The sequence below is a fragment of the Caretta caretta genome, chromosome 8, assembly GCF_965140235.1.
Source record: "Caretta caretta isolate rCarCar2 chromosome 8, rCarCar1.hap1, whole genome shotgun sequence".
In the NCBI taxonomy this organism is placed as follows: Eukaryota; Metazoa; Chordata; order Testudines; family Cheloniidae; genus Caretta; species Caretta caretta.
In genome coordinates this window covers 89,317,177-89,345,176 of record NC_134213.1, presented here as the reverse complement: position 1 = coordinate 89,345,176, position 28,000 = coordinate 89,317,177, and the positions used below count along the sequence as shown (strand labels likewise).

General features: G+C 39.4%; 1 protein-coding gene across 3 annotated transcripts; it reads right to left on the bottom strand.

Moving 5' to 3' along the window:
- SERBP1 (SERPINE1 mRNA binding protein 1) lies at positions 1-28,000 on the bottom strand. Of its 3 annotated transcripts, none has more exons than XM_048862672.2 (10): positions 27,501-27,998; positions 22,441-22,594; positions 21,376-21,522; positions 21,159-21,254; positions 19,801-19,875; positions 11,959-12,136; positions 8,207-8,254; positions 6,047-6,220; positions 4,618-4,656; positions 1-3,101 (listed from the first exon to the last, which is right to left on the bottom strand). In XM_048862672.2, the coding sequence occupies exons 1-10, from the start codon at positions 27,889-27,891 to the stop codon at positions 3,045-3,047; spliced, it is 1,359 nt and encodes a 452-aa protein (XP_048718629.1). In that variant the 5' UTR covers positions 27,892-27,998; the 3' UTR covers positions 1-3,044. The 3 variants fall into 3 exon arrangements, with proteins under 3 accessions (XP_048718629.1, XP_048718630.1, XP_048718633.1); XM_048862673.2 differs by having other exon boundaries at positions 21,159-21,230; XM_048862676.2 differs by lacking the exon at positions 21,159-21,254 and having other exon boundaries at positions 27,501-28,000.

The following is a 28,000-nucleotide window of genomic DNA, read 5'->3' as shown; positions in this document are numbered from 1 at the left end:
TGTCAGTCCTAAGCAGATGTACTGCATTTATTAAGGGACATGGGTATACAAATCAATGTCACTGGGCAAAAGGTATTGGGTCAAATGACAGTAAATCTTTTCTCTTTGAAAGTAACAGGTGCAAACACCATATCCACAAAAAAGGCTTTTTATCCTTGTTTAATTTTCCTTCAAATAGTTTATGCCCTTTTCCATGAGGCCAACACTTGTATTTATCTATCAATCTTAATATTTTCTACCAGGATCAATGGTATTCAGGTTATAAGATGAACTTTCATGCTCAAGCCTTTGAATTAGTACAATCATAAGCCAATTTGTACTGTGATTCTGTCCATTTCCCTCCACAAACATTGAGTGAACTTTTCTGTTCTGACCCAGCTTTTTTAAATATGAACAAGCTCTAGTCACAGCACGGCAGCATGATGAGCAAGCAAGAGGACAAGACAAGTTACTGAAGAGAAGCTCATCAATAGCAAATATTGGAACTACTCAATGGAGGGAGACATTTACCCAAAGTCCACTGCTGGCAATGGATATGCCAAGGCACTACCTCCGTAAGATTTAGAACACTTGGGACAAACTAGAAGAGACGCCTGAACCTAAATGGATTCTTATATCTGTTTTCAGGACATTTTTAAAAAGAGCATGAAAATAAACCTTTACGTCAGTTAACACCCACTAATATTAGAGAGAGATAACGTCACAGTTTTAGTTCTTGACATAAATGGACTAAAAGAGGCAAATTTACATCTATCAGAAGAACAGCAGATGGACCAACTTTATGTACAAGCTGTCTTTAAAAGGTGTATTATATCTGACATGTTATTCAAGGTATTGCTCTATACTCTGATATGCAAAGAGGCAGACAACTTCTGTGACAAAGTCATGGTAGCAAGGCTCAAAATGCTCGACTGGCACAGGAGTAGTCTGGATAAAGAGTTAAGATTTGTGGTAGAGAGCGCAAATATATAGTTTGGGTGGAAGGGGTTCTTTTACAGCAAAAGCTTTCCAATTAAGGTGATTCTGGAAATCAAGCTATTTGCACAGTTGTATTATCAGTTGTATTCCTAATTGACAGATGCCATTACAACCTTCAACACATTCCATGGTGTGGAATGTGCAATTGCAAAGGGAGCAAAAGTAATTAATGAAGGTTTACCTCTTGGTGCCAGGAACTGGAATACACCAATGCTAAGCACCTGTGTAAAACGTGTTTAGTGTCAGAAGATCTGACCCAGGAACAAAAAATGTTACCATCCACTGTTTGGAAAAATTTACTCCATCACACAGCCTTCTATTTTAAACTGATAAGTGAGTGCACTACAAGAGTCTAATCCAATGGTATTAACATTTGTTTAAATCAGCACAAATGTGTATTGGGGTTTTTTGGGTAGAAAATAGTTTAGATAAAGCAAGCCAGCTAAACAGCAAAAGTTTCATATCCAAAGGCTTCCAATACTTTTTGCCTGTCCTATACAGCTTTTAAAAAAATAGGGCATTACCATTTGTTTTCTATCTACCTGGTTAAGAAACTACAAATATTTTATAAACTGCTCTAAGAATAAAACATTAAATAAAATGAGCAACCTGTTTCTAGTCTCCTAACAAATGCTGCAGACAAAAGAAAAAACCTAAGAAATCTTTTTTTTTTTATTAGTCATTCTCTCAAGTCCTTTCATATTTGGAAAGTGGTAATGTTCCTGTTCACAGGGATTAAATTAACCTAGAAGGAATTTCTACAAGGCGTAGCGGGTCTTCTTACAATCACCCTCTGAAAAACATTTATTTGTCAGCGAGTAATCAGAGACCAAAGGGTGAAGAAATGGAACAAAAATTCAGAACAAAATTTAGAGCAAAAAGGTAAGGTTTTTTTGGTTTGTATCCCATGTAGACCACAGATGTCTCCTTTTGAAGGGATTTGTTCTCAGACTTAAATGAGTCAAATATTCTCCTCCCAGACCTAGATGGTGTCGTTTTCCTCTTCAGAATAAGAACTGCAGCTAATGGAACAGTGCGTAAATACGTCAGATAGTGATGTATTTATATAAACAGACTGCACTGCCAAAATTCCATATTCCAAATGGAATTTAAATAGACTGTATTAGAAATAGACGATGCTCTCTTTCTCACCTCCCAGTCCTGTAGAACAGAAAGAATTACCCCAGTCTAGAGGATACTTTCTCAAAGAATAATATTCAGTAGGATAAACAACTTTTATCAATAAAGTATCTAGTTCTGTTGAAAGGAGAAAGGAATAAAGGAAAAAAGGGTGAGTGAAGGGTGTAATTAATTTTAAAAAACTTTTTAGACCAATCATCTGCACATCACTGCTGGATCGATATGCAGGTATTTGACTATAAACCAATGTGCTTTGACTATTTTTCAAGTATTTGATATCAACTTTGTATAAAGATTCTGCAAACACAACGAACTACCAAAGATAGATGAAAAATGACTGTTTTTCCAAGTCTGAAATTAAGTATTAAAAACTAAATTAAACTATTCCAGAATAGTATTCCACATGGAACTAACAATTTGCCAAATTAAATTCTACATATCCCAACTGACCATGGGTTGATAAAAATCTGCTACGTAGGTACTAAAGGAAACAGAAATAATGTGCAATATTTAAAAAACAGTTTGTAGTTTGGGGAAAACGTCTAAAATCCCGAATTAAAAAACACAAATGAAGTGAAAGCTTTAACTGGTACACACTGTTCACACCTATATTTCAAGTTTGGAAACGCATATTTTCAAGCAGCAATACAAAAAAGTATCCATGAAGAATGCATAATCTCTGAAAAAATTATGAAAACATCCCTGCTACCATTACATTTCTAAATACAAAACTGACTACCATATTGTTGCTTCTGTGTAGCGAGAGAAGTTCATTTTCAAAACAGATAAAATTCAGTCTTTAGGTGTGAATGGTATGAATGACAGTCTCATTTTTTAAATTTCTTAGTTGTTTAGGATCCTTAAGCATGCAAGCCTCGTAGAGGAGGGCCCAGCGAGGGGGTAAAGTTGGCTTATGGACATCCAGTTTAGGACAGAGCTGGGAAAGCCTCTGGGTCATCTACATCAGGAGCAGAAGCACTTGACTGAAAGAAAAACATATTATAGAAATTAACTGGAGAACCACAAAGTTTTTAATCTTTACACTTTTCATCTTTTTTAATGTTATGCATAATGATACACTTGTGTCTAGCAAGTTGGAAACTTAAAATTAAGAAAAGTGGCTGAAAACCCATTGTTTGGCATTTTAAAGTAGTATATAAAACAGTCAAAATAAAATTACTGAAATTTCCTATGATTTTTTTCCCCACAGTAAATCACACTGAGACTTAGGCTAAGTATTGTCAGATCTCTCACACTAACATTTTACTGCTGCTACTCCACTATTCAGTTACCCATTCTGGGCATCTATTAACCATGTTCACGCCTCATTATTAGCATGACCAGACAGCAAGTGTGAAAAAACAGGACAAAGGGTGCGGGGTAACAGGAGCCTATATAAGGAAAAAGCCCCAAATATCGGGACTGTCCCTATAAAATCAGGACATCTGGTCAACCTACTCACTATAGTTATAGAACATCTCTCTCATAGTGCCATGTGTTTTTCAAAAGGTATAAAACAACTCTCTCTGTGTGTGAAGTACCTTACAGATGGCTGATCCCATTCTATTAGAAGTACAACCTTAGACACGAACAAAGTAACAACCTGTGATGTGGCTATATATTGACACAAATTCTAAGTCTTGTCATGGCATGAAGGGACGGGTCACAACTGTTTTGTTGACTGTATAGTTTTTATTCATAGATAAAAATATAAATTTTTTTTACTTTAAAATATGTAACTATTCATGCCAATACAGAGATATACAATAGAACTGGAGAAAAATAGGTTTCTTGGGAATTCACAGAATTTTAAGGAAGATTAGTTTTTCAGGAACAGAATTCTGTTAAATGCGAATCTGAGTTCAAGTGGAAACCTGTGCTAACATATACTAAGGTTGAAATACACCAAGCAACAACTGGCAATCTAAAGCTGAACTTTTAATAATAAAAAAAATGGTCCCTTAAGCACATCTTCAACCATCTTTTATGAAGAAGGTTGCTAGGCTGAACCTGAATAAGGATGTAATGACTAAATTAGGAATTAAGAGGCTTCTAACCCCTTGATATTGTAGGGGATGGAAAGGGTGGGGGAGGTGGGGAGAAGAGAAAAGGGCATACTCATTCACGAGGAGCAAAGAGGTTTAGTTATAGCACTACAGTATAGGTTACCATTTATTTATTATTACGCAACCCAAAAATCCAAACTGCAATTGCAAGCAAGAAGGAATTTCAAACAAACAGAGGGGACAGAAATGCCAAAAAGCAAATATAAGACTGAGGCAAGAACGTAGTCCCCTATTCCATACACACATATACATTGCTGGACATCAGTAGGGCAAGGATCTGCTATGACAGGTCGCTAGCCCTCCCCTTTTTCCATTCCATCAAAACTAAAAGATAAGCCATAAAAGCCAATCCGCAGAAACCAATTATCTCCACAATAGGCTAGCCTAATTCAAAGATAAAATGAACAAAACACTATCATTGTAAATCACCAACCTGATTGGGTGTGTGGATCACATCAAACTCCTTCACCAACTGGAAGGAAACACACAAAGTCAACACAAAATAGCTGCAAGACCCGAAAGCCTTTAAGAATACCATCACAAAAACAGTCAAAGAGACTAGATGTCATACTGGAGTACCAAGTTAGAACAAGAAATACCTGGATTTTGGGCATGCTTCTAAGGAAAGAAAACCCAATTCAACTGCATTTGTAGAACCATTTCCCAACTACTAACTCTAAACATCCAAGATGAGTTAATGCAGAAGAGAAAAGAAAACCACATTTCTGTGAGTGGTGCAAGTGAGCAAGGTATTTTGAATAAGGCGTGACTACAAGCAGGCCTACCATTTGAAAAACTGCACCAGGGCTGCAACTAAATAAATTTAAAGGTGAAAACCTCCAGCACAGATGCACTTAAACTGGTTAAATGACCAACTAAACTTGCTCGTACTGTACGTATAGTAGGGATGATTTGCTTTAGGGTTACACTGTTCTTCCAGTGCAGACAAGCCCTAGGTGCTTTTGCTTTCTAGTGAGAGAATTATTGCAGAAACCAGGATAACAGAAACTACTAAAACAGTAATGACAGAAGTCTAACAAGGACAAGAAAAGGTAGAGGAAACTAAGTAGTATTTTAGGTGAAAACATGAAGACCCGATTTCTACAGTCTGCTAACTTTACATACTTTTCTAGAGGAAAATTTACATCTTCTGGAACATGTCTGAGTCAATGGAGAAAATGCAACCATAAACTGGGAGTTGTGTGTCAGGGATAATATAGACAATTAGAGATGACAAAGCATTCCTAGGCACTGTGTAACCTGTGATGAAACCTGAAAGAATCCCTGTAGAGAGAGACTAACATTTTAGAGTCAATTTTGCCAATAATGAAAACATTACCAAGTTGCATCCTTAAGTTCTAGTAGAAAGCTAGTTTACCTGAAACTTAAAGGGATAAACTGCACAATTAGCGTGTAAGTACCATAGAAGTGCTAATTATATGTTTCCTAGCTGTGACAGGCTCTCTCTCCACTCCAGCAGGAGGAAAAAGGATGGACTACTAAAACAATGATCTCTATAAAAAGAATACACGTAAATCACGGATTCCAAAGCCAGAATGGACCACTGATCTTCTAGTCTGGCCTCCCGTACAACACGGGCCACAGAACTTCCCAAAAATAATTCCTAGAAAATATCTTTTAGAAAAACATCCAATCTTGATTTAAAAATTGTCAGTGATGGAAAACCACCACACCCCTTGGTAAACTGTTACAGTTGTTAACTACTCTCATGGTAAAAATAATGGCTTCTCTAAAAATGGCAAAGATTTCTGGAAAAGCTTTATTTATTTATTAACCCAAATTGCCGGAAAAGAGACTGTTAAAAAGAAAATAATTTGTGGATCTAAGCACAGATTACTTACTTTGTCAGTTCTGCTTCCACGCCCGGGCCTTCCACCACGTCCCCGGCCACCTCTACCACCTCTGCCACCACGTCCGGGGCGACCAAGGTCTCCAAAATTGATCTCCAGCTGGGACGTAATATCATTTGCTGGTTTACGGAAGTGATGATCCATTACAGAGTCTTCAGCATGAGCCTAAAATTAAAACGAGAGCATCCACCACCACTTAACTTTTTTTGTCCAATTTAAAGCCCTAATCTTACAATCACCTATCTATAAGCTTAGCTTTAAGCAAGTAGTACAAAAGTATGCTAGGTTCAGAGTCTAAGGATCAAGAAACCAGCAGGTTCTTCTCCTTGTGAGAAATATATCAACTTTGTTTGAATAATACAGGAACTCCACTAACATACTAGCTAGCATACAGCAAAGGAAACATTTACCAAAAGAACTTTAAATGAAACACACTGGGCTATTCCTAGATCTTTCTTGTATTCCATTAAAGGAACAAGAGCTGATTTAGCTTTCTGAAAACAGAACTGAAAGAATTTACTTAACATCCGTATCTTTCTCACTAAAAACAATAAAAAGTCCTCTTCCAGGACTCCTGCTAGTTCTATATTTCAATTGTTATTCATTCAGCGTCAATAACCTTTGCATATTTAACATGATTGCTTTTTAACTTTCTCCATTTGTATATCCCGCTGTACTATCTAAAGCCAAGAAAAAAGTTTTATAGTACTTTATTCACCATACAGTCCATCTGCCACAATGGCCAATGGATGAGATGTATGCACAATATACTGCAACCATGATGGCAGCTAATATACCATGCTTAAATAAAGAACAAATTGGTATCAGGAGCTATAGTGAAAATTACACAAGAGCCCCAACCTTTTGCCATATTAGCGTATACTTAAAAAAAAAAAAAAAAAAAAAGTCTTCTGGAGCTAGTTGATCCCTCAGGTATTCACCATTTATTGTGCTGAGAAATCCTAAATTCCAGTACCAAAATATATATTGGCAAGTCAGTAAGGTTGGGGGTGTTATTAACAAACACATACATAATACAATTAATCATTAAAAAAACCGGAAAAAGAAAAACAAAAAAAACCAGTGAGAAGTCAAGAAAATTGTATCAACATTAAAAAGCCATTTACACGCTTCTTTTTTGAGCTGGTTTCCTGAAATGTGCTTACTGTAACTGAAAACTTAATGGCCCACCAGAAGAATGAGTTTTAATAAAACAGTTAGCTTACTCAAAAACAGATTTTATCAGAATAAAGAGCCATAAACAGCAATTGTCAGTTAGCAATACTTAACATTAAATAATTTAATTTAATTTCAAAGAGAACATAATCTCCCCTTTTTCGCTGACAAAATAAATATTTGTCAACTTCAGTGCAACAATCATTTTCTACTATGCTTTTTTTGGGTGGGATTCAACTATTGCAATAAATACACATTATGGCTTGAACAACCACAGGCTGCATATAACACATCAAAAAGTGAATCTATTTTAGTAAACTGTGGTAGCACATAAAAGCCCCACTGAGGATCAAGGAGGCCTCATTGTGCTAGGCTCTATACAAACATATCTGAAGATACTGTCCCTGCTCAAAAGAACTTGCAATCTAATTTAAGACAAACTAACAAAAGAGTAAAAAAACAGGAGAGGGATGAGGGTAATAGTAATAAGAACATATGATTACACAGGCTTGTGTATGCATGGCTTGATGTTTCCACCTCATTATGAAAGCTATTCTAAGTATGAAAAAAACATCAGCAATTCTCTCTGGCACTATCTCGCCATTATCAGCTGATGGTTTCCTGTAGGCATCACAGCAGAAGTGGGTCCTGAGGTGGGTTGTGAAAAAGAACTTTATGGGCTGTCTCAGAGAAGTGGCTTCTGTGTATAAGGTATTGGATGAAAAAAGTAAGAGGAACTTATGAAAGAAGCAGACAAGTAGACACTTAGGAAGCAAACATGCTAGTTCTGAAACGGTCATACATGATACACAGCAAGGCACCGGGCATGGACAGAAGAGTTGTATACCATATATTTATATACTCTACTGTTATTAATTTCCTTACATATAAATGTTTTCATCTAATGATTAGCTGATTAGTGATATTTATGTTTTGATGTGACCTCCTCAATTACAGATATAAAGGATCAGGTACCTCATTTGACTCCAGCGGACTCCCCGGCATTTCTGTCATCCCCTTTGTCTGATGCAAGTTGTGTGTCCACACCCAAGATATAAAAACGAAAGGAAGAAATGAGACTCCATTATATACAGAAATACCAGGCACTAAGGTTAAGTGAAACCACTGAATACATACGTCACTCAGTATATGAAACAACAAAAGGCTACACAAGTACCCACAAAGAAGACTGATGGAGTGACTTATCTTGATTCAACAGCGATCAAATTTAAAATACCACAACTGCAAACCCTGTGAGGAAACCAAGATGCAAATTCACATCTCAGGTTCTCAGCCACCACAGTGAGTGGTACAGTATAAGAACCTAGGTTGGTAGATTAAAGTATTGTTCATCCGGTAAAAGAATATCTACATACAGTTTGGATTTGTGTGTCACTGTTCCAACTGTAAGGCCAATATAAGCCTTCAATGTAAGAAATCTTGTGTTTTTCCACAAAGGGTCATAAAAAAAACAAAGAAAAAGTTTTCAAAGACGACTTACTATTTTCTAAATTTTCAAAGATATCAGGTATTTTCCAACAAACAATTTAAAGCTTTTTCAGGTACCTCCCATCACACTACATCTCTCACGATGAAAATTAGGAGAGGCAAGAAAGCTTGGAAGCATAGCAAACATGTCTGATATAGACTGATTTTCCAGCAAGCAAGTCTTTCACCAGTAAAACTATTTACACCTGAAACTTTAAATGCTTTTCACAATGCCATTTACATTTTGATTTTTCAAGTACGTCAACAGAATTTGTGTATTTGACTCAGTAAAGCAAATTTGAAGGGAAACATCTGAGACTTGTTTTATGTCACACAATGCAATTTAATGTGTATGTGCAAAGGGTTTTATTGGATTTGGATCAAGATTCCCAAAATTCAACAGATCTCATCTTAAATCTAACAATGAGAAACACTTTTGAGTGAATTTTACTAGACATCCACTGGTTTTTTACTGTTTCATGGAAAATGTGAAAAGGATAAAACAGCTAGATAAATACTTGGCTGTAACTCCTTGAAATAGCAATATGGGGGACAATTCTTTCACAACTTTAAGGCAGATGGTGAACACTGGACACTTTAGTCCTCCATCCTTAAAAAGGCTCGGGGTGGCACTTGCCCCCCAATTACCTCAAAATGTAGCTGAAGGGTTGAAAACTGATCCATCACCAAACTCATTCAATCCCTGATTACTCTGTTAAGACTATCAATTGAGACACATTGTGATCATCTGTATTGTCCACAACAGTCCAGAAGGACCTGGACTGAAACCTCAAACCTATATACAAGTCAAACCACTGTTGCATGGTAAGTTTTGATTGCTATCGACCAGAGCAAGGTTTGCACAAGTGGCCTAAATGTGAACTATTCCATATCACATCATCAGTTTTCATGGTTGATCAGGTGGTATGAGAGAAGGAAGAATGGAAATAGCAAGAAATAATCGATTTCTGGATTTTGTTTGACCATTTTTGGATTATTGTACTCCTCAATCTGTTGGTAGAGAGCTCATGCAACTGCTATTCTGGACTTTTGTGTTATCAAAAGCTCCCCTTCTATATTTTGCTAACAAAAATTTATCTCCCTTCTTTGACTCAATGACAGATCAATATGGGTGGGGAGAGATGTTTGTTGGGCTGAAATACTGAGAGTCTTTATAAACATTTTTAAATATTGAAAACTGCAACTCCAGAAAACAAAACAGTTACTAATTAAGATAAAAGATATAGTACGTAGGTACCTTTGCATGTGCTGCTAAGATGACTACAGTATTGCTGCAGTATTTTACCCTTATTTTATTTTTTAGAGGAGACAATAAAATTCAAGTCTCCCTGGCCAGACACCAAACCAATCTGGTTTAGAGAAAAAGATTCCAGCCTGTCTGCATGACTTCAAGAGCTGCTAAACTTCCAAAACCATATTAGATTGCCTTAACGCACAAACATATAGGTAAATAAAAATCAATCTATCACTGGAAAATTCTCTCTCTGCCACTAGCTCTAAAGGGATTAGATGATATATATGCCTTGGAAGTCAGCTTTTCTTAGTATAATCTCAGGTCATTCACAACTTAGCCTTTCTAGCAAGGCTGGGTCTTATTACAGAAACAAATTAACCCAGGCAATTATTTTTTATGTGTTACTGTAGCATCTAGGAGCCCTACTGATGGATCAGAACCCCACTGTGCTGGGCAGTGTATAAACACAGAATAAAAAGATAGTCACTGCCCCCCAGCTTACAACTTATTTTCCCCATAAAATATGGACTCCCAATGATGTCATTGTAAAAGGCTTTTCAAAAGAGTGAATTTGTTTATTTCTATACTGCGAGGTAAAATTTAAACTAAATTATAAAAACCTATATTTTCTACTGATGCCAAACACATTCAAGTGTTTTTATTGACAAATTTTAAATATTCTTTAGTTTAACTAAAATGGAAAGTATTGAGTGTATAACAGCGCACAGATCTAAGCACTTATATAGCCACAATCACAGTATTATCCAAGTACTGCCTAGTCTCAGAATGTATTCTTCAACAAGAGGCTAATATTAGTACCCTCATTTTATAGACAACGAACTGGGGCTAGAGTGCTCATCTATCCACACATGTAGTTTAAATTCTATGAAAAATTAACTGGGTATGTATACTTAACAAAAAGTTGAGAGCATCAATTTATTCAATGAGAAAAACTAAGGAGAGTAATGACAATATACTGGCTTAGTGGAGTCAGTGCAAACTACGGAACAAAAGTCTAGATCCTTGGCTTGTCACAGACCAGGATATTCATCCTTTTTTGAAGCTAATATTTAAAACAAAGACCAACTAAAAAAAACCCTTAACAGCTGTTTTCAAAGCTGTTTTAAACCACTGGCTAGGCTGCATTAGAAAACGATGCAGTTTGAATTTGCTTCCTCTCCTGAAACTTAAAGGAATTTGCATCTGTGACTCTTCTAAAATCGGTGTGCGAGGTCCAATAATCCGCTAGATATTGTGGGAATTGGATACTGCGATTCTTCACAACACAGGACTTCCCTGCTTCTGATTCATAAAACATTACAGAAAAATAGCAAGTACTCCATGGTTTCTTGAATTTAATATTCTTTACAGGCACTCCAGGTAGTCATGCAGTTATACTGCAAAACATCAAGATACCAACATTATGAAATTAGATGTTCTATTAGATTTTAAGATGTTTCAGACAGGGCCCATATCTTCAGACATGTTTGTACAGAACCTACTACAATGAGCTCATATCCTGACTGAGACCTTTGGGCATGATAGTAACAATAAAAAATTACTGAATGTATTATTTGATACTTGATCAAATGCCTTTCAAAGTTTAAGATATAATTTGTTTAAATGCACTTACATGTTGATAAGGTAAGGTTTTATTTTAAATGCTCAAAAAGAGCTTCCTTATGAACCTATCAAAACTGCATTACCTCTCCAGAGTTTAACACATTACTTTTATGGATAAAAATATAATACCCACGAAGCTAAAAAGAGACAGCCCAGTAGCGGAAACTGACTGCACTAAACATTGTTTTATTTATGCTGCTTAAAAATTTTAGTAGCAAAGCACCCTACTCCTGCTTTTAAACAGCAGTTTTATTGCCATAATCTTCACATGTCAAGAAGTAAAATCTGCAAGTCAAACAGTAAATATATTTTAACAGCATGAGATCTAGGTACTCTGGAATACCATTAAGTTTTACTTTACCTCCTCGCTCTTTGACTTATGGAGAACAAATCCTTTTTTCCATTGTCCATCAGCACCCTCGTTTGGTTTACGGATGTTGAATTCAACTTTTGCACGATCCTTATTCTGAATAGCTTTCCATTCATCCAGGGTCATTTCTTTTGGGCCTTCTTCCTTAACCTCTTCCACCTCATTCTCTCTGAATGAAATTCATTTTTATTATGATTACTTAATTTCTATTCATTAATATTTTAAATAACTATGCATAGCAAATCCAAAAACAGTGCATCAGTGTCAGAATACATGGGAATTCATTAGGTCAAAGATTTAGTAGTAATTATTAGGATACAGAGTAGAAAATCTTCAGAACTCTGCCCTACAGAAAGGGTGTATTGCTTTTCAAAAGTAAGATAGGATGTCCACCGCAACCAACCAATAAACACTCAGCAACAGCAGAGCAAGGTGCCTCTGAACAACAAAACGGGAGTATAGCACAGTAAACAGTTTCAAGTTAGTGGTGGCCCAAGGTATCCCTATAAGCATTAACGTTATTTTTCACTGCAAATGAGATTTTTATCTTTTGCCATGGAATCAGTTTTTCAGATGTCCCATAGTAGATGATGAAAATAAGACTGGTAAGCAAATTAAGTGAGGGACACTGTCACATGCTGTTCTCAGTCTTAGCAATTTTTCAAATACGTATTTTAGTAATTTTGTTTCTTCATTCAATTTCCCATCTTAAAATGCGCAAAATGGTTTACACCTCCACCAGCTGATCACAGTTATAGTTTCACCTGGCTTGAAACAGTAATTGTAAACAACTTAAGATCTGATTCCTAAGTTTTGCAGTTTCACTAAGTGTCTCTGATCCGAACCAAAAAAACTATTTTGTAACTTAAATATATACTCGATCACTGTGTTCAGTAACAGATTGTGCTCTAGTTACCCATATTGAGAACACTAAAACTCTGTACCTATTTCACCTAGTATGTTTATATAGGGCAAATGATACCGCTTACATTCAGTATTTACATTTCATTGGACTTTTTGGGAGAATGGTATACACAGGCATATGTAAGATACTATAAAAGCATCAACTAAATGAGAAAGTTTCTTGTTATTTAGTAACCTTAATTTTTGGTGTGATAATGGAAAGGTTTTTTTTTATGTTAAACAAAGACTCAGACTTAAGTACTCAGCTGAAATGGTTCAGCTGTTTCAAAGAACACGGTTATGGAAAAATATGTTTGGACATGTTAAAAAAATTGTTTTCAGCTACTCTGCTGAGAAGCTCTACTATTCCATGCTTTGGAGGAAGGATCTGAAATTTGGCGAGGAGGATCACCCAGGTTTCAGGAATGTGCCTTTTGCCATCTCTGTGAAAATTTGCACAGATGTACAAAGATAAGCCTCCAAAAATATCTCAGTTTGCACATGTTCAGCAGAGGCTTGTTACAGTTTGGCAGCTAAATTCTCCAAACACTCTGTATGCACTCAGCATGCTCCATTTCCTTAGCACAGCACAGCTCCTGAGATCAGACTGCATGTGCTATCCCTAGGGGCACTGGATCCAAAAACAGGAATGCCTGTCTTGCACCCTCAATACTACCCGCTCCTGGTGCCCATGGAGCATGGATGGAAAATGAAGAAGCTCAAATGCAGAAGAGGATGATAGGGGAAGTGATGCTAGGCAGATAGGAAAAAAGCATGGGGAAGACGACTAGAGGCAACAAGGAGTAGCGGCGGAGGGGACAGAAGCAGAAGTGGCAGGGATCAAGGGCAAAAGGGTCTGTAACCACTAAAGCACATTCTCTTAGGACATGCTTACATCAACTTAACTATGTAAAACGTACACACTACAGTGCTCCTCCTGCCACAGTAACTTGCCTACTACAACAACCTAGTAAATCCACCTCAACAAGAGGCATACAGCTTAGGTTGATGTAGTTTGGGTGACGCAGCATCTGTATACTGTCTGCCACACGGAGTGGGGAGCGGAGAGCCCCGGTAGTACCCGACCTCCAACTGGGAGCTCCCTGGGGAGTTGAGAACCTGGGTAGCAGCCAAGCTTCCGGCTTGACCGAGGTGCCAAGCTGAGAGCCCGGGCTCTCAGCCCCCCACACCGCCCCCTTCAGTCAGTGCAAGCCCTCCTAGTGAGGAGACACAGCACCCACAGAAGGACAGCAGTGTGGACATGAAAAACCGCAGTAATTACTGCGGTGCTGTAAGTCGACCTAACATAGGTTGACTTAACTTTGTAGTGTAGATGTGCCTTTAGAGAACCTAGAATTGATTTCATGATTCTTGAGTGAACTTTCTGTTACTGTCTAGCAAACAGCTGTGAAACCCACTAGCAAAGTATCTCCCCATATCCTTCTAATGGCAGGTACACACAGATACACAACCTTCTTCTGTTACCACAGTTACTCTATTAGCTCAAGCAGTAGAGGACTACTGTGAATTTAAAGATCCCAACCTGCTGATGACCCATGGGCAGGGTAGTCAATATAGTTCCACGTGATTTTTTAACTTCAAGTTTTAAGCTTTAAAAAAATAAAATAAAATAAAAAACCTTCGGAAACTGCATCCAGAAATCATGTTAAAAGAACATTAACATTGCTAAGTCAAGCACTCAAAAGTTAGGAAATTCCAAAATTAAGTTTGCTTGTACAGCATTAGCCCCTCTGGTACATATGCATTATGATCTTGTCTTTAATTACATGATCACATATTATTTTCCCCCATATGACCCAGCCTCATTCAACACAAGATGGACAGCACTCACTAACAAGGAAGCTATTCAATATTTCTTTTTATCTTCATCCAAACCCGTGCTGAAAACAGTATCATTAATTTCTTCTGGACCCTTTCTATAGCGCTTATGAATCATTTTACCTTCATGCAGTATATTGTCATAACACGCGTGTGAAGCGAAGTAGCATTATATCCACTGAGACAGAGATTAAAGCCAAAACTGTCAGAAATGTAAACTAATTTCGAGCACCAAATTTTAATTATTTATTTTAATGTACACTGGACCCTCGCTAGAACTCGGGGTTCGGGATCCGTGCATGGTACTGCGTTACAGCGGAGGCCGCGTTACCATGGATCCCAATTTAAATATTTAAATTTGGGATACAGCGCTGCAACCGCGCTATACGCGAATCCGTGCTCTAGCGATGCACGCTCTAGCGAGGGTCTGCTGTAGTACCTCATTTACATTTAGGGCCTGTTTTTTCATATTACTTAGCTTTTTATAGCACTTTTACATTCAAACGAGAGCCCCCATTTACAACAGTTGCAGTTCTGAGTGCTCCCAACCGCTGCAACTCAGACCCTGGATGTCTCACAGGGTAACCAGAAAATGAGAAACCTAGAACTACTTAGGAAAATTTTTGTTTACATGACTTTCCCAGAATCCTATAACTCCTCTCTGGCAGAGGCAGGGATAGAATCCATCTTTCAAGGGTGGCTTTCAACTATATTAACCACATTCTTTCTCTACCTGCAATTCCATGCCTCATTCACTGTACATCTTCCAACTTCCACTACAAACGAGGTAGGGGGTCCTTACAGACAACTACAAAACCCTGATTCACCCCCCAGGACACAGTCTGTCCTGTGCATGAAGCAAGGGTCATGTGCTCTTATAGTTAAGGACTGTTTCACAATGCATACACAGAAGAGCGTCAAATTAAGGTTCCACAGGCACCCTTAATTCTGGCATTTTCTAATTTTGAGTACTTGATTTTGCAACCTTAATGTTCTTTTAGTGTAGGTTTTTTGGATAGAATACATGCTACCATTGAATCAGACAGCTTTATGCCTCGTAAATCAAATACACATCCAGGAGATTTATCTCTTTCTCCAGTACTGGAAAATTCTCTATCAATGCAAAAAGCTACAGTAAGTCACCGCATTGGCCCTTTCTAACAAATACCAGTTGGTCATGATGTGCCTAAAGAAGGACTTTATAAATTATTAGCGCTCAAGCCAGGATTTTCTCAATTCAAGTATATTCCTCTCCTGTTAGTTCATGCTACACTGAAGTCATCAGTTGTGGCAATCAATTCCTTAATATCATACGGCCGTAGTGGCTTCAGTATGAGATCAATCAGGAGAAAACTGAATTCAAAAGTCTTTACTTACAATGAAAGAAATAATAAAAAAAAAAATTAGTGGCAAAGTAGTTTGGATTTGTTTAGTTTTCCCTCCCTCATCTCCGTTTCCAACAAGAAGTTTACCAAATACCTCATTATAAAATTTTAAAAACCTCAGAGAGCTTTCTGTTAATCTATAAACCTGTCTCACTAACAAGGGGTAAATAATTTTAATTTGATCATTTAAAGAACATTTTTAAGGAAAAAAACATTGAAATGTATGATCATGCTTCCAGAGTGTTGAGTAAACATTTAAAATAAATCTAACGTAAATAAACGAGTTCAGTGTAAACTCCAAGATATATAAATAGATCTGTACAAACAGAAGCCCCATTTACATGAGAACACAACATCAGTACCCACTTATCCACATCATTTCCATTTTCATCCAGACAGACATCTCTTATGCTCCCACTCAAGCCTGTTTGACCAACCACCTCTTATCTTCTTTGCATAATTTCCAGTTTCCATGCTACTTTCTATGCTGTCTCAAGTGGTGGGGGCAGCTTCCCAATGGATAATTTCCCTTCCAATCTGGTCCATGAAGCTTATGTAGACTAACACATCCACAGTTAACTTTACTGACCAGTGCCCCGTGTCCGAGTTACCTTCTACCTATTTGTCCCTATTTGGCTAAGGATGTCCCTTCTGTTGGCATTCTACATATTTTACTAACGGAAAGTATCCTACATGCTATTTAAACAGATTACAAATTGCTATTCCAATTTACGGTGAAATTCTATGTAAACCACCCCTTGGTTCAATATAAACACATCCTAATTCAATAAGAACACTAATAAACTTACGTACTGCTCTTTGAAGATGTACAGCAGTGTGTGAGCTTGCAAACTTTCTTTCTTATTTTCTATCCCACCCATCTTTTACCTAAACTTGACCAAAATAAAATGACTAGACTTCTTTCTCCTACTTTAGCATTCTATACTCCAGATCTGCTTCAAAGGTACCTAAGCTATTCCATACTACAGGGGAAACCTGATTTTCATTAAAAGCAGCCTACCTGAGATTCACACTAGTATGCTACTCAGATGCATGCTGGAATAGGATATTACTCCAATAACTTCCAGGAGAAGCAAAAATTGTTTGATCAACTATTAAACATATTTAATATTAGTAACATTAGTCTGTGTTGGTTTGAAACACTTGATTTTTAACACAAGCTTTAATAATGACAAAACTGTAAGCTTCTAACATGTCCAACAAAACATGCTTAACATTACGGCTACAGAAATTAGTGGTTTTAATTTAACAATTGTCTTCCTATAAAGTATATACTGAATGCACTTCTGAGAGGCTAATGCAAGACTTCCATGTGATTCACACTGTAAAAATGATTTTCAACATGAACCAAACTGTCTAAACAGCTGTAACAAGTAGTAATGGACTCCGTTCCAAAACTTCAATTGTGTCAATGTAATTATTTTAAATAAATAATCTGATCAGTATGTTTATCATACTACTGCTCTCAAAGCTGATTTAAAAAACAAAAAAAAACCCCTGTTCTTACTAGTTGGGCATTTTGGGTGATGTCAGGAGCTACATTTGGGTAAAAAACAAAACGTTAACATTTAAGCATGTAGTTTCATTCATTCATCCACCCAACTTCACATCAAGTGTTTCAGAGATAATCTGTTTTAAAGAACATTTTTATATTAAGAACTGATTTATCATTTTGGGTAGTGGGAATCTAGTGCATCATATACTCAATTCTGCTGCACTGTGGAAAATGTGGTTATCTGTAAACCCTCCCTGTTGAGTGGATCCCTACTCTAATCTTGAGTAAGTCTCCCTTCCACAGCAGATTTTTGTGTTACTGTTTGTTGTTTTAGAGGCCAAATCTCAAACACCAGCGTACAGCAAGTGGTTAGACTGAGCCAGAAATCCCTGAAAATGCATCACATACACTTGCCTCAGGCTCTGGAGGACCAACCAAGATGTTCCACATCCTGAGCGCTTCCCCACCAACCCTAGTGCACGGGAAATCTGCTGGTGGATCCACTGACCCCACTTCTGCTCACCTACATACTAGAAGGTGGGGATCTTCACCACTACAGAGATGCATGGGACATGGGGCAAACTGCACTTCTGCTGTACCAGAGTCTTCCACAGCCTTGGAGGGGCAAAAACTGGCCTTTAATATTCAATCTAGGAATGGACAAGGACAAGGAATGGATCATGGGGGACAAGGAATGATGAGAACCTGTTCTGTTCATTCCCTCTGGGGCACCTGACACTGACCACTATCGGAAGACAGGATACTGGGCTAGATGGACCTTTGGTCTGACGATTCTCATGTTCTTATCTAATTTCCCCTCACTAAATAATAACTTTGCCCTCCTCTTTATGACTATCCACAAAGTCATTAATGAGAAAACTGACTGGTACTACGTCCCTTATTAGAATTTTCTTAGACAAATGTATACTCTGAGATGCCCTCTAATCCAGTTGTCATTTTCTTATGACATTGTCACATGAAACCGTATCACATGCCATACTAAAATTGACAAACTACATTTCATTCATCTGCTACATTTATCATCTTATCAAAGTTTCACATTACGTTTTCATGAACCCCATGTCCCACTACTGATTATCTTGTTTCCTATAGCCACTTGCTTTTATTAAACCAATCCAACAGCTGTTAAAATCACTGATTTCCAATTCTCTGGTTCCCTCTTTCTTGGAGGGTCAAGTTAAATTAAATTAAAAGTAGTAAAATTAATCTGCAAACCATACAAACACACAACAACAGAACTGGGGAGACATGCAATATTTTCCTCAAAAGTTTGGCCATCATCAATACAACTACTTTGGAAACCCAGAAGTAAAAACTTGCTGCCTACCAACTATCTCCTCCTGCGTAGTTACTCTGCTCAGATGTGGCTGGGTAGCTTTCAAGTTTTTCTGTTTTGATTTGAAGATCTTATTTTGGAAGCATATTAAAACTATCATTTAACTAATTACTAGCAAAATAAATCTAAAGGCGGCCTAGCAGTTGATGAACCAACAACATGTAATCATCTAGAAATAAAGATAGTTTAGAACATGCCTCTCTTCTCCCCAGTCTTTCAACAGTACTGTGACTATTTACATATCTGGGGAAGAAATACCAGTGGTCCCACAGGTAACAGCTCATGCTAATGGCACCATGGCCAAAGAACCCAAGAAACTAAAGCGTAAAATACACCTCTACCCCGATATAACGGTCCTCGGGAACAAAAAAATCTTACCGTCTTATAGGTGAAACTGCGTTATATTGGGGTAGGGAGAGGAACCGCTCCCTGCCCCAGCTCGCCTCCGCCTCCTCCCCTGAGTGCGCCGCCGCCGCTCCGCTTCTCCCCCCTCCTTCCCAGGCTTGCCGTGCCAAACAGTTGATTCGCAGCAAGCTGGGGGGAGGGAGAGGGGAAGAAGCGGAGTGGCGGTGGCGCACTCAGGGGAGGAGGAGCGGAGGTGAGCTGGTGCGGGGGGGCCACAGCAAGTAAGAGGGGGTGGGCGCAGAGGAACCGCTTGCGGTAACACGAATTCGGATATACCGAGGTAAAGCAGCCCCGCTCCCCAAAGCACTGCTTTACCGCATTACGTCCAAATTTGTGTTGTATCGGACTGCATTATACCGGGGTAGAGGTGTAGTTCAAAAATGGTACGTGAAGCAAGTGGAGAAAGTTGTAAAAAGAAGAGTACTCACTTATTCTCAGAATCAGCAGGTGGATGTTCCTCTCCTTCTGGTGTTTCCTCGGTCACGTTTGACTGATCCAAATCACTGCAATTAAGAGATTTTTCTCCAAACCAGCACCTAACTGTTTAAAACTACTAAGATGTTACTGAATCTCTAACTCAGATTCACTTAATTGTCATGAGTAAGGCTACATTTTAGTCATGGGTATTTTTAGTAAGTCATGGAGAGGTCATGGGCAATAAAAAAAAATCATGGTCTGTGACTTGTCCATGACTTTTATTATATACCCCTCAGTAAAACTTGGGGGGTGGGGGGGGGGGCAACTCGGGATGGCAGCCCTGGGGGCACCGGGGGTCATGGCCTGGGTGCTCGGGGGGGGGGGGGGGCGGGGGGCTGGTGCTGATTCCCCCCTATCCTGCTTCTGGGAAGCAGGGACCCCAGCTCTTAGCTCCACCTGCTGCCTCCACTCCACCCCAAGCCCTGATTCTGCAGCTCCCATTGGCTGGGAGCCGTGGCCAGTGACTGCAGGAGCTGAGCGAAGGGAGTTGCTATCGCCCATCCGGGAAGCGCCGACCCCGCCCCCCCGGATAAGCACTACCCCCACCCCAATCCCCAGCCCTGAGACCCCACACACCCCCAAACTCCTGCTGCTGGGGAACGGGGGGCCCGAGACTGCCCCAGCAGCGGCTGGCCCACCTGGCCCAGAGGCTGCCCGCACTGCTCAGGCAGCCCCCGGGCCAGGCAGGCCAGCCACTGCAGAAGTCACAAGAGAGGTCACGGAATCTGTGTGAAACAGAGCCTTAGTCATGAAGTTGAACTTTTCTCACTATTTCATGAAAAACGTGAGTCTCTTTATAGATTTAAGGCGGCCATTTGCTGCAATTTTCTGGGCAGTTTTCCCCAAGATTTGTATTGCTCTTAGTATCAATCCCCAATACTTCAAGTGTCCTGCCTCCTCCTCAAACGTAAAACTGACCCAGGCATTAAACTGAGGACTAGAAAGACAATGAAGCCCTTGAGAAAGCGTAGCTGTAAAATGATGCAAAGTGACAATCACAGTTTTTCAAAACGTGCAACAGAAAAACATCAGTTTAAACTTAGAGTCAAAGTCCAAGTAACTCATATGTTACCAGCAAGCTATTAGGTAACTTTTTGCTTGGCAAGTGTTAATAAGGTTTCAAAACTGAGTTTAAGAAAACGAACTAATGCTGTTTCCACTAACACTGGAGACTTAAGAAGTCCCACAAAAAAAACTACAAATTCCAGAGAGGCAAATACATTTTTTATATTTTATAAACAGTGGAAACAGGGGGACCTGTTTAAACTTTTCTAATTTTAAAAATTTCAAGAAATTACAAATTACTAACGTTAGCTCATCTTTGACGGTTCCCCAGTTGTGTGATCCACTGCCACCACGTTTATCCTCATGCTTTAGGCCACTGAAATGGGAATGTGAGAGAGAACTAACAAAACTGAGTTAACATAATAGTGTCTGGATACAGAAATTCAAAGGCAAATTAAGAATTGTATTCTATTAAAGGCAAGTGAAAAACACAATAGGAAGAGTTTAAATTTAAGACTTACGATCTATCACTTCCACTATGCCTGTCAAATTCACGCTTGCCACGGGAGTCAAAGCCATCTCCTCTGCCCATTCCACGTCCACGACCACCACGTCCACCTCTTCCGCCTGGACCACCACGACCACGTATAAGTCGGTCAATAATGGGTCTATCACAGAACAGAGGCCATTAAATAGTACATTTCCAAAATGTAAAGCGCAGCTCACAGAGCCTTTCAATATATTTGTTTTTAAACTCTATGCTGTATATTGTTCGTCAAATATAAACATCCATTTAGGAATACTACCATCTAATTACTATCTGAAAAAAATAGCACTTTAAATGCTGCCTGAGTTCTAAAATCTTGAAACAATGCTTTAAAAAGTCAACTGCTTACCTTATTTCATCTAGTAATCAGCCATATTATTGCAAGTAATACAACAAATATCACAAGCACTACATTTTCTCTTTAATAATGGTCTTTCTCCCCTTAGCTTATTTCTTTATATTTTCATTGTGGCACAATTGCTTAAAAATTATAATACCTAGTAGTGCTGTATTTAAAACTCACAATTCTGGAATTCACATAACTTAGGCTTTGTCTACACACAAATTGCATTGGTCTAACTAAAATGAGTTTGAAAACCTCTAATTAAACTGACAGAATCCCCCGTATGGACATACTTATACCGGCTTAAAACTTGATCTATAAGTTTAGCTTTTGACTATAAACTGAATGACATAAGCTAAACTGATTTAGACCTGTAACAGCGTCCGGACAGAGTTCTGCACAAGTTCAAAAAAAACACATCTTTAGTTAAATCAGTTCAACTATCTGTTTACACTAAAAGTTGGGTCCATAATAATTTGGGTCAAGTATATAAACAAAGTCATGCAATAATGATAAAGACAGTTATTCTACTTTACATGATTACACATTTTTTCTGATGAAGTTAACAAAATTAAGATACCAATGTTCTAATCCAATCAACTCAAAGATTTTATTAATTTTGTATACCAGTAGATGGAAATAAGAGTACTGACCCAAATCACCACAAAGATTGTTTGCAAGATGAAAAAGTCTTACTTCTCCACAGAAAATTCCCCTCCTTCACCCTTCTCTTCAGCAGGTTTATCAAATCGGCGTTCACGAGGCGGTCGTCTCTCTTGTCTCCTCTCAATAGGCTTGCCTTCACCCTGAGGCTGCTGCTGATCAGGCCGTCTGCCAATTCGTCTTATACCTAAAATAGTAGACAATCTGCATCAGCAAATTATTGAGCAACCAAGAAATTGTGACTCTACCAGCACAAAAGCAAAACACAATACAGAATTGACATTTAGGTTTTACTTCCAATCTCCTGATGGCCAGGGGTTTGGGAGGATTTCCTTTTACAAGTAATGTTTTGTCCTTTTACTACCACGATGTAGCAGTTTAAAAAAAAAAAAAAAAGGGAACAATTGGCTCCTGGCAAGTAGGGGCAAAGGGGGGCAGCAGTGTACAGCAGACCCACCAGTCCCAGACTGCACGCCCAGGGGATCTAGTCACATGGAGTGTTGGGGTTCTTAGGGATTGGCTTGTTTTGAAATGGGATTAGCTTGATTTTTGGCTTATTGTGAAAGTCAGGGTGCTTATTCACCACGTGAAAGTTGGCAACTGTGCTTCAGATGTGTCACTGCTTTGGTGCACATTAGAGAAAGTAAGTTAGCATCTGCATCAGATGCACTGGAGCTCTGCTCTGAGATGTGGATAAATTAAAGTGCTTTTACATCACATTTCTGCTGCATCCTCACTCATCCTAGGAACTGGTAAAGTGGCTGGCGATTGCCAGGGCCCCATGTGCTCTAACCAAGCATCCTCCTACCCCAGACATTATTGTTTGTTATTTGTATTACTGTGGTGCCTAGGAGCCCTAGTCATAGAGACCCCACTGTGATATGCACCGGATAAACTTTTCCCTCTGCCCACCAAATGGTGTAGAACCAGCTATTCTGGCTCTGTGACAGCGCAAGATTCACCCAAACCTTTATAAGCTTTAGGAACACTTTGTGCCACCAGCTGTAAGTTTATTTTCTTCCTGCAGAAGCTCACTTTCCCCACTCCCATTTGCAGGTCACTTTTAAAGGGCCATTACCAGTTTTTCACTGTGGGATGTCTGGAGAACTCAAATAGACAATGGTATGGTACTGTTCTTTTAGAAAAAGTTAGCTTACTGCTCTTTAGAATGAAAACAGTTAGGTCACCAGAACAAATTTGTTTTAAGCTTGTTTTCCACTCTGCCATTATCTTCCATAACAAACCATTTCAAAGCAACAGAAACACCCTGATTTCTAGGATTCTCTCCTAAACACATTCTAGTTAGAGAATTTTAGATATTTCATTTCCCTGTTTTATGCTACTAAGGTTATTTTCATGAAAAAGGGACCTTTGTTTATTTGTATTAATATCCTCATGCTGTTCGCTCCTCATGTGGAAAGAAGTTAATTGATATCTTCAAAATTAGATTATGTCAAAAAGACCATTATTACTTCATAAGTTATGATCAGAAGGGACAAAAGAACTCAAGGAAGAAGCGACCCTGCCTTTACGAAAATTTCTTTTGTACTGTATTGCAAAGTTCAGAATGCTAAAAATATACAAAAGCTAGTTTTTAAAAAGAAAACACATTTTCATGAGATATCAGCTGCTTTAACATAAAATCAAAACAAGCAGGAAAACAATGTATATCAGCATTAGAAAAAAGCAACAAAACCACAGAAACTGTAATTTTTAAACTTTTTTTTAAAACCACAATTCAGCTATGAAAACAGCCATATTCCCCATTAACCTACTATACTGTTTTATGAATAAGGGCCTACGAGAGTCAAGCCATGTTGTCTTTGATCCCAACATTTAAAACTGCCAAATTTCAATCTCTATAAGCCAGCTGAACAAACGCCTGCAGAACAAGCAATGCCATATTTGGGTGGAGATATAAGAACTAGCACATTTGTAATGATATCCAAGCCAAACACACACAAATGAACAATAACTTCCTTACCCTACAAACATGTTTTCAAGACCCAAAACTCTTGATAAATAATCCTTTTCCATATGAAAAGATAGACTTTAAACTCACAGAGATTTACTCTAATAAAATTCTTTGGAGGAAAAGAAGTATTAGCTCAATTTTACAGATGCACAGGTGAAGGGAAGAGAAATTAAGTAACTAGCCTCAGGCCGTACAGGACATATGTTGCAGAACCTGGAATTTAATTAAGATCTCAAAAGTACAAGTTCAGTGCTTTCACCACAAAAATTCTCATTTCTAGCAGCCTTTTTTATGAGTTCCTGAAGGTGCAGTTCATCAGCTCTTATATTTGGAGACTAATATATTGGGGATGCAGTTTAGACAATGTCATGACTATTCATGACTGGCGCTTGTATTTACACATGTACCAATATACAAATTTACTTGGAATATAAAATTAAGCATGTCATTAAAAGTGAAATAAAACAATTGTGTTCTATAGAAAATCAGGCATGCTTACAAACTTATGAGTGAATTTTCCCTTAATACAATATGCCAAGTTTAAAACTCCCTCTACCTTTATTATTCCAGTGAATGGATTTACCCTTGTGTAATAGATTTCTATTATAAATCCCCGAAATACTGAGTTATTTCTTTCCATATAGATACTGTTCACTTTTGAGACAATTTTTAGAACTTGTAGATACCCATGTTGGTCAGGAAGAAACAGAAGTAAGTCAGGCCCTTATAATATGATAGTTGTCTTAAGGGTCAAAATCTTTCTGTTCTGTAGCTTTACTCAGGAATATTACCCACATTTAAAATCTATTTCATGAGGGAAGACAGAGCAAGTTTATGATACCTGGTCTTTCAAAAAAGTTACCAGGTTAGTAAATGTCAGCTGGTATTTTCTGAACCTGTTATTCCAGAGCTCAGAAAAAAAATCCAACTACCAGACTTTGATGTGCAAGATGTCCATAGGCACAGTAATGTAAAACACACATTTTTGATTTTTATTTCCTATTTGTCCTTCACAAAAAATGCTTTACTTAGTATTTCCTTGGTTAAAGTGACATATTTTGTTAAAGATAATTTCGCTCTTACCAAAGTTCAAAAAAAGCACCCAGAGACAATATTGCAATGTATTTTTTCTTTAAAAGAAATGCAATGTGTTAATCTTTAGTACTGTAATCATTTCTACTCTTCTGGGGAGTAAGATTTTTAAGAGCTCCTTTAGTGTTGGTTAAGTAATAATTATCTTATTAGTTTGCCAAATAGTTCTTTATCCAAATATTACCAAGCACTTTCAATGCACTCAAAAATTATATGATGAGCATTACAAATTTAGGCCACAATCTTTCAATCATGCATGTGCCGAAGTTTATGTACATAAAAAGCCCTCTACCACTGTCCTGCTAGGGGACCCTTGACAAGTATCTTCCCTCCCTATGCCTCAGTTTCGACATCTGTAAAACAGGGAAAATTATACTGATTTCCTCCCTAAAGTGCTTTGAGATCTCGTGTGCCACATTATCTGCCAATGAACTATACACATGCTTAAAATTAAGTATAATTTTTGCAGGATCAACCCATAAAAAAGTAAATCAAAGACATTAATTTTAATGTCACTATGTTTTCGTATTCCTTCACTTGATCATAAGAGAAATTAAACTTTGTTACAGTCCATAAAAATGTTTACCATACATTTATATAAGAGTGTAACTTCAGTAATAATGCATGTGAAAGAATGTACTTTTATTACTAATCTCAATCCAAATTATCCTTAGTGAACCAACAGTATTTCAGAATGAAACTATTAAATGGGACATGTCCTTAGAGATGCACTTTAAGCTTAACAGTCGATTATTAATCGGTCTCTAATTCATATTCCCAAATATAAAAGGAGTACTTGTGGCACCTTAGAGACTAACCAATTTATTTGAGCATGAGCTTTCGTGAGCCACAGCTCACTTCACGAAAGCTCATGCTCAAATAAATTGGTTAGTCTCTAAGGTGCCACAAGTACTCCTTTTCTTTTTGCGAATACAGACTAACACGGCTGTTCCTCTGATTCCCAAATATGTTTCCTTACTCATGCCTCTCTTGCCAGATCGGTGAGCACCCCACTTCAACAATGAAAATTTTATCATAACTGGGTCCAAACATACAAAATAAAGACATCAGATGTACCACAAATTAAACGGCTCCATTTTGAGCTTCCCAGGCGGTGGAAGGCGGCGGCAGATAGCTTCCGCTACTGCGTTAAGGAAAAGGGATCGACAACACACTGAAAACGCACATGGCTCAGGTATAATTAGCACAGCTGCACTAACACGAACATGCGGCTACCGTGCTTTAAAAAGTGATGCAACTCCCTTTGGAAAAACAGAGTCTGCGGACAGTTTTTCGTCCTCACACGCGGGCTGCCATCCCACCCAGACTCTTATCGTCAGCAGGGTCATCCAGCCTCCACAAGTCTGTCGGTGCAATGCTCCGGGGCCACAAGTACTGGGTAACATACAAGCACCAGCAGACCTTACTGAATCCTCTTTCCTAACCCTGCAAAGTTGGGTCACCCCGAGCTTCCTCCACCCATCCCCGGCCACTAACATTGTTAAAACCCCTTCCTTCCGCCCACCCCCTCGCCCCCACTTGGATGCAGCCCCTTCTTTCCCAACAAACATGTGCGACAGGCCTCACTTCCCCCCACGTGGGTAGAGAAGCAGCGGCCCCGGCCTGCGACTACTCCACCCCGCCACCCCAAGGAGCAGGTGGTGTCTCTGAGGGGATCTAGCAGGAACTGGCCCACCCGGGGCTTTCACGAAGTTCAGCCTGCGCTGCCAGGCCGCGTGTGGAGGGGACGGGCTGTCACCCAGGGGCGGCAGCTCTCCCTCACCAGGCCAGGAGGGGGATGCGCCGCTTCTCTGCAGACCCAAGGGGGCTTAAAGAGTCTGAACCCTACTCGGCTGTGGAGCCTCCCTCCCCAAGGGAACCCGGCGGGGGCTTGAGCCCGGACCCTCCAGGGCCCCACACCAGGGCAGGGAGCGCGAGCGCATGTCTGGCGTCTCAAACTCCCGCCGCCCTGGCGTACTGTGCGCGGGCCGCATGGGCCGCCTCCCCGCCCGTCGTCCCCGCTCACCTTCCTTCCTCAGCGGCGCGGCGGGCTGCCCGCTGCCCTCCTCCCTGCGGTCGCCGGCGCCCCCGGGCGCGGCAGCGAAGGGGGGCAGCGGGTTCTTGCGCTCTTTCTGGGACTCCCTGCGCAGCTGCTTGGCCGCGCTGCTGCTGCCGCCGCCTCCCCCAGCCTGGCCCGAGCCCCCGCTGCCGACCCCGCCAGAGGAGTTGGCCTGGGCCGCCTGCCCGCTGCGAGCCCCGCCGCCGCCGCCCCCTTGGCTCCCGCCGCCGCCGCCGCTCTCCTTCCTCCGGCTCTCGGCCGCCCGCAGCACCTCGAAGGGGTCCGACTCGTCGTCAAAGAGCTGGTCGAAGCGGTTGGTGACGACGCAGCCGAACCCTTCTTGCAGGTGTCCGGGCATGATGGGCCCCTCTCGGCGGGATCCTCCTCCGATGCTGCCCAGGCCCCAGCCCCCTGCTCGCGATACCCCACAAGATGGCCGGCCCCAAAGAGACCCGCTTCTCTTCCGG